The 12,682-nt window shown below is 32.7% G+C and overlaps 1 protein-coding gene across 1 annotated transcript; it reads left to right on the top strand.

The window, feature by feature from the left end:
• The first annotated feature begins 734 nt into the window (after nt 1-734).
• LOC140981026 (RING-H2 finger protein ATL20-like) lies at nt 735-3,133 on the top strand. Its single transcript, XM_073447239.1, has 2 exons — nt 735-1,524; nt 2,494-3,133. The coding sequence occupies exons 1-2, from the start codon at nt 831-833 to the stop codon at nt 2,976-2,978; spliced, it is 1,179 nt and encodes a 392-aa protein (XP_073303340.1). The 5' UTR covers nt 735-830; the 3' UTR covers nt 2,979-3,133.
• Nucleotides 3,134-12,682: the final 9,549 nt, after the last annotated feature.

Consider the following 12,682-nt stretch of genomic DNA (forward strand, 5'->3'; position numbering starts at 1 on the left):
CGTCGAAATTATATCAAAGATAACAGAAAGAAGTCGCTTCTTGTGAATGAAAGTAACTCAAGAGACAATGAAACATAATTCATATCGGGAATCCATCGCACGCATAAATGTTATATTTTGCATAGAATTTGTAATAAATTCTGAACTTAAAATTGTACTTAACAAATTTTACTGTGATACACATATATAACATGCAGACAGAGACGGAGTCGAGAGGGGTGAGTGGGTGTGACCATTGAGTAGGAGTCTAAAATTAATTATATTTTTTCACATTTTTTTACTATTTGTTTTTGCTCCCCTAATTTTTTTTTTTAAAAAAAACTTTTGCTTCTTCAATCTCTATTTTCTAAGTGGCAAAAACTCGTGTGAAACGATCTCACGGGTCGTATTTTGTGAGACAGATCTCTTATTTGAGTCATCCATTAAAAAATATCATTTTTTATGCTAAGATTATTATTTTTCATTGTGAATATCGGTATGATTGACATATTTCACATATAAAGATTCGTGTATGTAAAAAAAGAATGGTCGATAATAAGTAAAAACCATTTTTGGTTCTTCAAGACCTAAACTTTTATTTTTTAAAAATGTCACATTCAAATTCAAAAAATAATAATATTGTTTTAAAAATTACATGAAAAAAATAAAATTTCAATATTCAAGCATAAAATAATAATAAAAATTATAAATATTTTTAAAAAATATATTTGCAATATGTGGTTCCGATCCGACGCACTGGTATAGTTGCATTATTCAACGTCATTATGTTGGTATAATAAGACCAACAGCCCAAATATTCAACTTTACATTTTTCAAAAAGGGTAAAATTGATGGAAATTATAATCCAATTTCTCTTATTCTCATCCTCCATCTTAATTTTCTTCTCCATTTCGACTCAATCTGCCAATTCATGCAAACCGGAATCATGCGGCGGCAATCTCGGACCCCAAGTACGGTTTCCTTTCCGGATAACGACCCGGAAACCAGTCCGGTGCGGGTACCCGGGTTTCGAACTTTCCTGCAACAGCAAAAAAGAAACGATACTCAAACTCCCAGTGTCCGGCGAATTCAGAGTGAACTCCATAGACTACAGTTCCCAAATCCTCTCCATGAGCTATACGGGTTCGTGCCTCCCAAGTGGGATCCTGAATTTCAACCTATCGGGTTCGCCTTTCCGTGGAGCTCATGTAAGAAACTATGCTTTTCTGAACTGCTCTAGTTGGGAGGAGATCATGGCGTACGCGTCAGCGTTTGGTTACAGGCCGATTCCTTGCCTTAGCGGGAGTAACTTCACAGTCCTTGCGACGAACTTACTTTCTACAGAAGATGTGCCGCCGATATGTCGGCGGATCGCGAACGTTTTGGTTCCAGCGAACTTGGCAAGTGCAATGGATTCGCTGGAGGAAATTGATCTTCTCTGGAGTGATCCAGCGTGCTCCTACTGTGAGAAACAGGGTTGGGTTTGCGGGTTCAAGGATGATTCGAGTCTTGGAATCGGTTGTCACGAGCGAGCTAGAAGTTCTGGTGAGTGTGATTACTTTATTATTTATCCAATTTTTGCTTGCAATTATGTCAAGTTTAATAATGTGTTTTGTAAATTAATCTGGTAAGTGATAAATTAATTATTTTCTGGATTCAAATGGCTAATTGCATAATATCCGGATGATTATTATTATTTTAATAAAACCATATTTAAAATTATTAGTATTTTAAATCTCTTACTTTTAAAAATCAGATTTCATAGTTAATAAAGATGTATTGTTTTTATACATAGGTGCGTTTGACTTTAAAAATTAGAGGATAATCTATTAATATTTTTTAAATATTTTATTTCTTATAGACTTTACATTAAAAAAAAAAATTAGTGCAATTAGACTATTGTTAATAGAAGTAATAATATGGTATACCAATACAAAAAAAAAAAATCAAAAATTTCAAGTTTTTTTAAGAATATCAACCTGAGCAATTTCACATTTAATTCGAGAAGAAATGAAGTCTATGTCGCACTGAAGCAGACATAGTTTATCATAGTCGTTCGCTGCTTATCCCCCAAAATGAGTGCCACGTAAAATTTACCTGAAATTTTTTGTAATAATTAGAAAATACTTTAATAATTCACATTATATAATGAACCTTCTTTCAAAATTATAAAAAATAATAAATAAATGCACTTGCTTGGTGACCGGCTACGTCGGCGTTTACTTGTTGAAAAAATTTGTGGACGAAATGAGTATAAATATGTGAAAAATTAATGCGACATCTAAGTCGCTGCCGACTTGTTTAATTTCAAATGAAGTGGGGACCATGGGAATTTATCTTTCGTTTTCACAGTGTGACCCACTGTGACTTTAGCCCTTTGATTCCCAATGTCTCGTTCGTCCATGTCTCGGGAATCTCTGTTCACTTTTCATTACGTGACAAACTAACATTCAAACAATAATGGGAAAGGTGATCGAAGTTTTCTTTGTAAACTCAAACGACGAAACACGGCAGGTATTTCAAGAAGAGCAAAATATGGTCTTATAATCGGAGTTGGAATACCGGGACTAGTGTGCATTGTCGGGCTTGTATGTCACACTTGTGGCCTCATTAAGTTATTATGCCTCAGGCGAAGTCTAAATTCCGAGCTCCCTACGGTTACAGTTCCTGATGGACGACTCGTCACCAATGGCCTGGACAAGCCCACAATCGAGTCATACCCAAAGGCAGTGCTAGGTGAAAGCCGTCAGCTACCCGAGCCAAGTGATGGGACTTGCCCGATTTGTCTTTCGGAGTACCAACCCAAAGATACAGTAAGGAGCATCCCGGAATGCAACCATTATTTTCACGTTGACTGCATAGATGAGTGGCTGAAGGTTAATGGGAGTTGCCCATTGTGTAGGAATTCGCCCGATGGCTCGACGGCCACGCCGTGCTCGTCACTGTCATCTTTGTCTTTGATTACCCTCTCGTCAACACAATCATCGGGCAATCTTTAATCATGTTCCTTAATTTTCTGCGACATAATTTGTACATCAGTATATTTGTGTGCGGCAGAGGTGGTACGAAATTCAAGGTAGATATTCTCGTAAATCTGGAAGATAAACAATTTTTACTCTATACATTGTGAGTTGCTTAAATTAATTTATCGGTGCTCTGTCCCGGCAATAGAAGAGAGATCGTATCAATTTTGGATGAATTTTAAATTTTAGAAATCTAGCATATATATATTTAAAACCAACTATTTGCATGTCAGGATATATATTTAAAATTCGTGGATTTCGATTGTAATTTTATTATTAACAATGAAACAATATATCTAATATTAAATCCATACATGACATTTTTGTTGGCTTAGTTTTTGTGATTTATTTTGTAAAAAAATTAAAAAAATATTGTTTTGAGATATTGAATATATAATTGAAGAAGATATTTGTTTGATATGCGATTTGCTGAAGATATGAAGAAGATGTTTCAATATATTATCTTAAATATATGAAAAAAATATGATTTTGGAAAGAATTATTCTATTTTGAAATATATAATGCAAGGGGGTATTCGAGCGTATCCACATGTGGTCGAGGGAGGCTAATGGGCTTTTATTGTCAAATTTTTCAGAGTTGATTTGTAGGTTGTTGCTTTTATGCACTACATTCATTTGGACATTTTTCGGAAGAAAAATATGAGATATCGGGAGATGGCGATATTTATTGCATAGAGTATATAGTATGTTGTGAAAGCATCGGTTGGTCGCACAACTTGAAATAATAAGAAAACACGTATAGTTCATTGTGTGTCACGACATCTAATGCAACAAGGTTTTGACAGTAATACTATATTTATCTGGTTTGAGAGTTTAGTTTGCTTGTAGTACCAAACACATTTAAGCCTCGTGACTCATTTCTTGGTAGAGGAATATGACATTATCGAGAGAAAACAATCTACAATCTCAAATGGAGTTTGATTGGAGCGAAGTTGAAGACGCGTGTTGCTTATCAAAGTAGAGTCTACTGAACATTTTTGTGGGGACCCGGACGCTAATCATATTCTTAATCATCATTGGGACAATTTAATCGATGATAATAAATAGGGTCTAAATTTTTTTTAAAAAATACAAAGCGGAAACGTAATGTAATTCAATCTGAAATACATATCAAACATAAACATACAAATCTTGTATTGTCTATAATAATTCAACTAGGTCCAAATACATATCAGTGTTGAATCCTAATTTAATTCTGAGCCCGGATCTCCACGCTAACTAGTCCTGTCTCGTTCTCTTCTTGACCCTGATCCTGTCCCACCTGTTGTCATGCACACATACAAACAAGACAACAGCCGGATAACTCCGGTGAGAATTACATTCCCAGTATAAACCAAGTATACATGCAGTCATATAAACAATATAAAAGCATGCATCAGATATACATACATGTATCTCAATCAAAACATGAATCAATACTCTAAACAAGTACCAAAATCAGGAACATAATTCAATATCAAATAAGGAATCACACTCTGTGACTCTCAGACTCAAACTCGACTCATTTCTAATCTAGGGATCCCGATCTGAATAAGAACGCAACAATCTCCCACCTACTTTCCCGATCGTGGTGGCGGTACGTTCTTATTTACGGACTTTGGTCCTCTCTATATCGATTATCTACAATAGAAGTCGCTCTTCTTCTAAGCACATCGATATGACCAAACGTCCGGTGTCTTGGCTGTTCTGCCAAAGACTAGGTATATCTACCTAAACTCTAACTCTGACAATGTGCAATGGGCCATTAACAACTCTGTCCTAATCTGGCCCTTCTGTCAGTGACTCTCACTCAATAGCTATCTACTACTCTATGCTTTTCTATAAATCAATACACAAAGCATATTCATTCAAACGATATAAATGTATGAAAAGCGATAACATACAAGTATGTGATTTAGGGAAACTCAAGTCCAATCTGACTTAAGTCGATCTCCCGATTCACATTGATTTATACCTTTATCTTCTCGATCTGACGAAGACGAAGTCTCGAATTCAACTTTGTCCATACCCAAATCTGGAAATGACAATATCGAATAGATACAATATCAGTATATAACTCAGTTCAAACCTGTTCTGATCAATACTCAAATCAAGATATAATCTGATCAATATCCACGATACAACGATACAGTCTCAATCAATACTGAATCTGATCAATATCGATCTACTGATGTTTCGACGGCATAATAATACAATCTCAATGACCCCGTCAATCTCAACATCGCAGATATAATACCAGAACTCATAATCGATATCGGTATAACTCATAATCTCAACGATAACAGACAATAGTCTCAAATCTGTACAATCTCGATCATATCAGTTCTGAAAATCATAATAATTACATACACCGTCCGTTCTTCGATCTGATTTCAATTATACGATGTCTACTGTATCAGAAACACCATATATGATTCTTATTTGATTCTGACAATATCATAATTTCAAATCATGTCTAAACGTAACAAAACTTACGCCAAGTTGTAGCCTGCGTCGATAGGAACACAGTACTGAAGTCGGATTCAAAATCGGACGGACGGATCTTTCATAAACTTCAAATTTTGACAATAAAAGGCGTAAGGATTTTTGGCCAGTCTCCCCGGAGCTTCTCTCGATTTCCTCGCCATGGAATTGAAGGAATGCAACTTTTATATATATCAATTGCATGGCTAAGGAACGTGGCATAATCCTTCACGCAGCACGTCTCGCGCATATGCGCGACATCACTCAGCGCATATGCGCGAGACCATATGTCTCGGCGCGTGTATCTCGGCAGCTCTCGCGCATATGCGCGCCTTCCCTCGGCGCATATGCGCTAGGTTCTCTGGACATGGCGCTTGGCTTCTCGCGCATATGCGCGTTCGTCTTTCTCTCATGTGCGCCACATTCTCTGGAAATGTCACTTGTGCATCTCACCCCCTCGCGCATATGCGCGCTCTGTCTCGCGCATATGCGCGAGGTCCTCTGCCTTCGCACTTGGTCTCTCGCGCATATGCGCGCCTCCCTGCCACGCATGTGCGCGAAGTCTACTGTCAGTCACATATGCAATCATCATGACTTTCCAATTCTAGTCTCGTCGTGACCCTTCTATAATCACATCAATTAATCAATTAATCCATTAATCCTTTTCGATTAACACGATAAAATCTCGGGCATTACAATTTTTATCATAAATAAGTCATAAGAAAATAATGAGTCTTTTAATTGTTTAAGTCCTTGTATGAGTGTAACATTTGAGGTTTAGTGAATTTATTTAATGTCTTAGCATATAGATGACAATGGGATGGGGCAGGGCGTGACGGAGATGTCTTCCACTTCCTAGCCTCAATCCAAGTTTTTTTTCTAATCGGAAATTTCTCATCTAATCCCTGTTGGGATTAGGTCCCATCAGGATCCATATCCGCTTTTATCTAATTAGTTTGAACATTTTCATCTGTACTTTTCGGAAGTTGAATTTTCATCCTCGTCATCGCTTCAAATAATCTAGAAATGATCATGAGGTGAGCCAAATTTGTTATCGTCATCCCCAACCTGGCGTGGATTAAATCACTTTCTTCATAACCTCTTCAAATATCGGTTGAACTAACTAAAAAATTCTTCAAAATCACTTTGAAAATATTGATGCACTAATCTAATTACATGTATAAATACTAATATTACTTAAACAATTCAAACTTTTGTAATTCGTAGTTTTAATAAACAAAAAAGATGAAATGACATAATTATCACGAGGTGATGAATTCGATCATGAACGAGATTTGAATGTTATGAACTTTAGTTTTTTTAATTATTAGAAAAAATCATTATTATTAGTAGTAGTAATGATATTATTATCGGGGACCTCGGGACGGGTTTGGGGATGAGAAGAAACCAGCCCTCGATTTATTTCGGGGATTTTTCTCGACTCATCTCGGGTTTTCCTCGTAGGACCTCAAACCCATAAGGAAAATTGTCATCTCAATCTGAGCGTGACCCTGTAGACGTAGGTCTGTTAGACCGAACTAGGTTAAAATTGCTCGTGTTTTAATTTTTGCTCTCAGTTTTTTTTAAAATAAATTCTGCTAATTATGAAAACTGGGCAAAATAAGATAAAATCAATCAAAACCTTATTTATTTACACAATTTCAAATGTCAATATTACGGGTGAACTTGAAATCCATCCTAATTAATATTAAACACTATATAAACGTGCAATGAGTGAATTTGAACTTTATGGTCTTGTTTATTTGAATGTATTTGAAATCTATATATTTGAAATACATTAATCCAAATCCAAATTCAAATTCAACCTGAAAAAATTTAAGTATTGATCAATTAATTTATACACATGATATGTATGCTGAAATGCGAACATAAAATAAACATGATGTGGAGCCATGTTTTATTCTATATTGGGTTAAATTTGGAAAAATAATTCCCTCAATTCGCCATCCCAATTCTATTACTACAACTTGCTAGAGGGATTCGTTGAGCTTTATTCAAAAGGTAAAAAAACTGGCTAGCCAAATATTCGAATCGGTTTTATTCATAAACTATTTAGGAAAGTAGAAAACAAATTTATTAAAAATTTGGAATTGGCTTGTCAAATTCATAGTATTTTGGATTTTTCTAGCGTAATCTTCAAGTTTTGTTTTTTGTTTTTCCATCCACTGTTTATTTTGTAGGTATGCTATGTAGATATGGAAATATTTATTCAAATTATGTCTTTCTTCAAAATTTATTGTTTTTAGAAGAAAGTCGTATATAATAAAGTTTAATTACCCTCAGAAGCCACTGATCCACTCATATATTCAACTACTTCAGATAATAAAAGTACAAAATTTGGGACATCGGGTCTAACTTTTTTCGATTCGTGTAAATAAACTAAAATATTCATTAACACCCACGATAGAAATGAGCCTTTTGTAACCCAATCGGCTTTGCGTGACATACCTCTATAATATTTAATAAATTAACATAAATTTTTACAAATCATCGTATCATTTCAATACAGAGGAGAAAAAAAAATACAAAAACATGTTTATAAAATAATTTTTTAAAAAAAGAAATGAAGATAAACGAGATTACCTTAGACAATTTGACGATTTGATAGTGGGAGAATAAAATAGGATGAGAAATTGATGATGATATGTGATAATATGGTTTAAAGATGTTGGGTTTAGAAACACTGATGATTTTGATGTTAACAAATTTTTTTGTTTTTTTGACATATTTAATCAAGTTTAAAGTTGTCAACTCAAGTTTGAAGCTGAAACTTGAATTAGCCAAACTAAAAATCTGGCAAGTTGAAATATTTTGATGATATCTCATAATTCGGTGATGAAAATGGCCAGCCTCTAAAACAAATTATCACAAAAGTCAATCTGCTAGAAGTCGTATTTATAGTCAGTTAGGCTAAGTCGAATGTTATCTAGGCAAACTGATGGTTGCAAGATTAAACTTATTATAATAAAAAAAAGTTATCAGTTGGATATGAACAGTTACAATATTTTTGTCAGCCTGATCGGCTCGATTATCAGAATGGAACGATTAAGTATGTGCCACGAAGATAAGACGATGATAATATCATCATCACAAGTTGAAGTTTGAATAAGAGTTTAAGAAGATGCTAAATTGTGATGAAATTGTTGGTTCGACAACAATATGAAATCGACAAGGCTCGAACCTCGAATCACCAAGTCTCGATCTAACTGAAATGAGCCTAGCTGACAAGCCTAACTGTCAGCAAGGCTCAAAATCAAAAGGGCTCGGGAAAAACATTATGCGAGGCGGATTTGACTGCTTTAGTGTCCAAAACATTCTCGAACAATCATATTCTTGTATCTAATGCATATATCATTCTCAGAGGCTATAAATACAACATCTTGAATATCAAACAAGAGTTTTGGATAAGGATTCAAAGTATGAGCAAATTAATTGAAAAAAAAACTATCAAGAATTAGAGCAAGCTCAAGAATAGAGTGCGGAGATACATTTGAGAAACACTATGCAATGGATTAAATCCTCAAACATATAAATGAGAGTTGAGTTTTAAAATTTAATTGAGTGATAGTCTTACACAAAGACATTAAAAATTGTGTTTGTAGTCTTGACATCAGAGTCATTTAGCATTATGCAGATTGTGAAGTTGTGACCTACAATCGAGAGTGTGTTAGGAGTTTCGATTAGGCAATGAATAAGTTCTAAGTCGAAGTGATTTGTATAAAGAGTTGTATAAATCAAAGTTTTCTTGCGATACCATCTTGGGTGGAAGAAGAGGATGTAGGAGTTATTAATCTCAAACATCCATAAACAAATTTGTGTTTTTTTGTTTTATTGCATTTAATCATTTTTGCTGTTTAAATATGCGTATTTGAAGCATTTTATTTGTCTTTCAAATACCAATATATTGTTTACAAAGCGTTTGATAAAATGCTTCAATAAAAATTCAACTTGCATTTCTTTTAAATGTTTTACAAAATGTATAATCAGTTATAGATGAGTTATTCTAAGTGTTTTCTATTTGGTTTGAAAACCAAACTAGATTTTATATTTCGATGTTCAATATTTCAAGAATCGAGATATTGTAGATCAATGATTGTCCTCCAATCGATCATAACAATTAGTATCAGAGCGAGTTGTTCTTGAAAAGCATTTGAAACTGATTTTACCTTAAAATTATTTTCATATTTTTCTAACACACACACACACATGCATAATTGAGATTTTCGGACAGCTTGCACCAACTTTAGAAAAAATTTCATAACTCCTTGCTTGATTGCTCAAATGACGAAACGTTTTTTGCATTGCAAACTACACTCATAGAAGATCACGTTGATATAAAATTTTAAGTTTGTTCATGCACGAGGAAAAGAAGTTTATTCATTAAAATCAGATCATGCATGCTGAAGCAGAAAATAAGTTATGGAGAAATTTGGTTAGTCATCTCTTTATTTTTATAAATTTCAAACTTTCAAAATATAAGGAGATAACTCATTATAATTTTAAGAAGAAGATTAAATTTAAATTTTGACGGTGAGATAAATTTTGTGTTTAATTTGTTTTAAAAACAATATTTTTGATTCACACAAAATGGGGAAAGTATGTTAATCGAAATGATTTTTATCCAAGCTTTGTGATCATCAAATTTTTAAAATTATTCGGTTTATAAATATTAGCAATCTTGATTTCGATGATAAATTTTTTTATTATATTTATAACATATTTAATCAAATGTGAAGTTGCAGGCTGGAACTCTAATTTAGCCAATCCGAAAATCTGACGAGTTGTATTGTTTTGATGATATCTCATAATTTGGTGATGCAAATAACTAGATGCCAAAACGACTATTTAAAAACTCAATTTTATACAATTCGTATTTCTCTTCCATTGGGTTAAATTGAATTTTATATAGGCAAGCTGATGGTTGTAAAATCAAACTTATTGTAATAAAAACAACCATTAGTTGGACATCGGCAATTGTGGTATTTTGTTCAGCCTGATAAACTCGGTTATCGGATTGGAACAATATAGTATGCGTTACGAAGCTAAAATGATGTGGAAGCCTGAATCGGAATTTAAGAAGCTGATAAACTGTGAATAAGTTGTCGTTTTCTACACAAGATGAAATCACCAATGCTCGACCTAATTGAAACAAGCCTACCTGATTGATCGGCCTAACCGACGAGCCTAATTGACAGTAAGGCTCAAAATCAGCAGGGCTTGGGAAAAACGTCATGCAAAGCAAATTCGATTGTTTTAATGTTAGAAACTATCCATAACCTTCTCAAACAGTCATATTTTTGTATCTAATATTGGAGGTTATAAATACATATTAAAGATTAAACAATAGCTTTTGATGGAATTGATAGCAAGGCTCAAAATCACCAAGGCTAGGGAAAAACGTCATGCAAGGTGGATTTGACTGTTCTAATTACAGAAGCAGTCCAGATCTTTCCAAATAGTTATATTTTTGTATCTAATGACTATATCATTATTGGAGGCTATAAATACCACATCTTGAAGATCAAACAAGAGCTTTTGATGGAAGTTTAAAGCATGATCAACTTAATTGAAGAGAACTAGCTAGAATGAGAGTGAACCCAATAATAGAGTGTGAGGATACGTTTGAGAAACACAATATAATGAATTAAATCATCGCACGTAATCACTCACACACATACATGAGAGTTAAACTTCAAGTTTAGTTGAGTGATAGTCTTTACAAAAATACATTAAATATTGTGTTTGTAATCTTGACATAAGAGAGATTAAATAATATATGGATTGTAAGGTTGCGAGATACAATCGAGAGTATGCTAGAAGTTTCGAATAAGCAATGAATAAGTCCTAGGTCGAATTGAGTTTGTACAAAGAACTGTATAAATCAAAGTCTTCTTATGATATCTTCCTAGATGAAAGAAGGAGTGACATATGACTTATTAATCTCGAATATCCATAAACAAATTTGTGTTTCGTCATTTTACAGTATTTTATGTGTATTTCAAATATCAAAATATTGGATACAAATGTGTTTGATAAAATGATTCAACATAAACCATTTTTATAAATTCAACTTGCATATCTTTTAAATATTTTATAAAATGTATAATCAGTTATAGAGTGATTGTTTTGAGTGTCTTCCGCTTGGTTTGAATAACAAACTTTATTTAATTTCTCGACGTTCAATATTTTAAGAACCGAGCTATTGTAGTTCAATGCTTATCCCCAATCGAACCTAACAAAAGCATACATTTTTAACTTGACAGAATCAAAAGACTAATTTTTAAAAAAGTAACAAATATTTTGGTGCACGAACTATTAATAAATTAGAAAATTGTTACATTAACTATTATAAATGACTCAATATGTATATGATCCAACTAAAAAAATGCAATTTTATTAAATTGTTTTTAAGTCCAATGATTATTATTAAATTCAATTAGATAAGTATTTTTTACTTCAAAGATTATTTTATCGATTGAAAGTGTAAGCATAAATTTAATATATATTTCTAAATATATGATAAATTTTTTTTATCATATTATAGTATTAAAATTAATAATTAATAAAATTCCAAATCAATAAACAAATCATATACACTACTAAAATTCATTTTAATATATTAAAAAAATAAATATATTTATATTTAAGTTAAAGCACAAGACTTAAAAGCCACCAAACTTACCAAACATACCTAAATCAGATGCAAAAACTTTTAAGCTATTGAAAATTCACAATCACATAAATCGGAATAATGAGTGGAATTTTTCATTTTTTTTAATGAACTAATTCACGTTAAATTTTTTTCCCCTAATTTCCAAAAGATCAGTACTAGTTTTTGAGAAACTAAAATAGTGATTAGGCTTGCTTCAACCGTTTGAAAACAACATTCCAGAGATATGGTAACAAATATTTATTTAATCAAAATTTTATCAATATATTAAAACAAATTTTTTGTACATATGATAAATTAAAATAAATAATTTTGGAAAAATTCGTAGCTAATCGAATTTAGTAAGAGTAATTGAACTTAAAAACAATTTGATTCAATGATAAAAATTTTCTTTTTAGTCGAATCATGTACCGATTGAGCGATTTATAATAATTCATGTACTAATTTACCTATTTATCAATATTTCATGTACCAAATATTTTTTAATCTTTAAAAGATGTCTTAAA

Source organism: Primulina huaijiensis, chromosome 7, assembly GCF_012295235.1.
Source record: "Primulina huaijiensis isolate GDHJ02 chromosome 7, ASM1229523v2, whole genome shotgun sequence".
Taxonomy (NCBI): domain Eukaryota; kingdom Viridiplantae; phylum Streptophyta; class Magnoliopsida; order Lamiales; family Gesneriaceae; genus Primulina; species Primulina huaijiensis.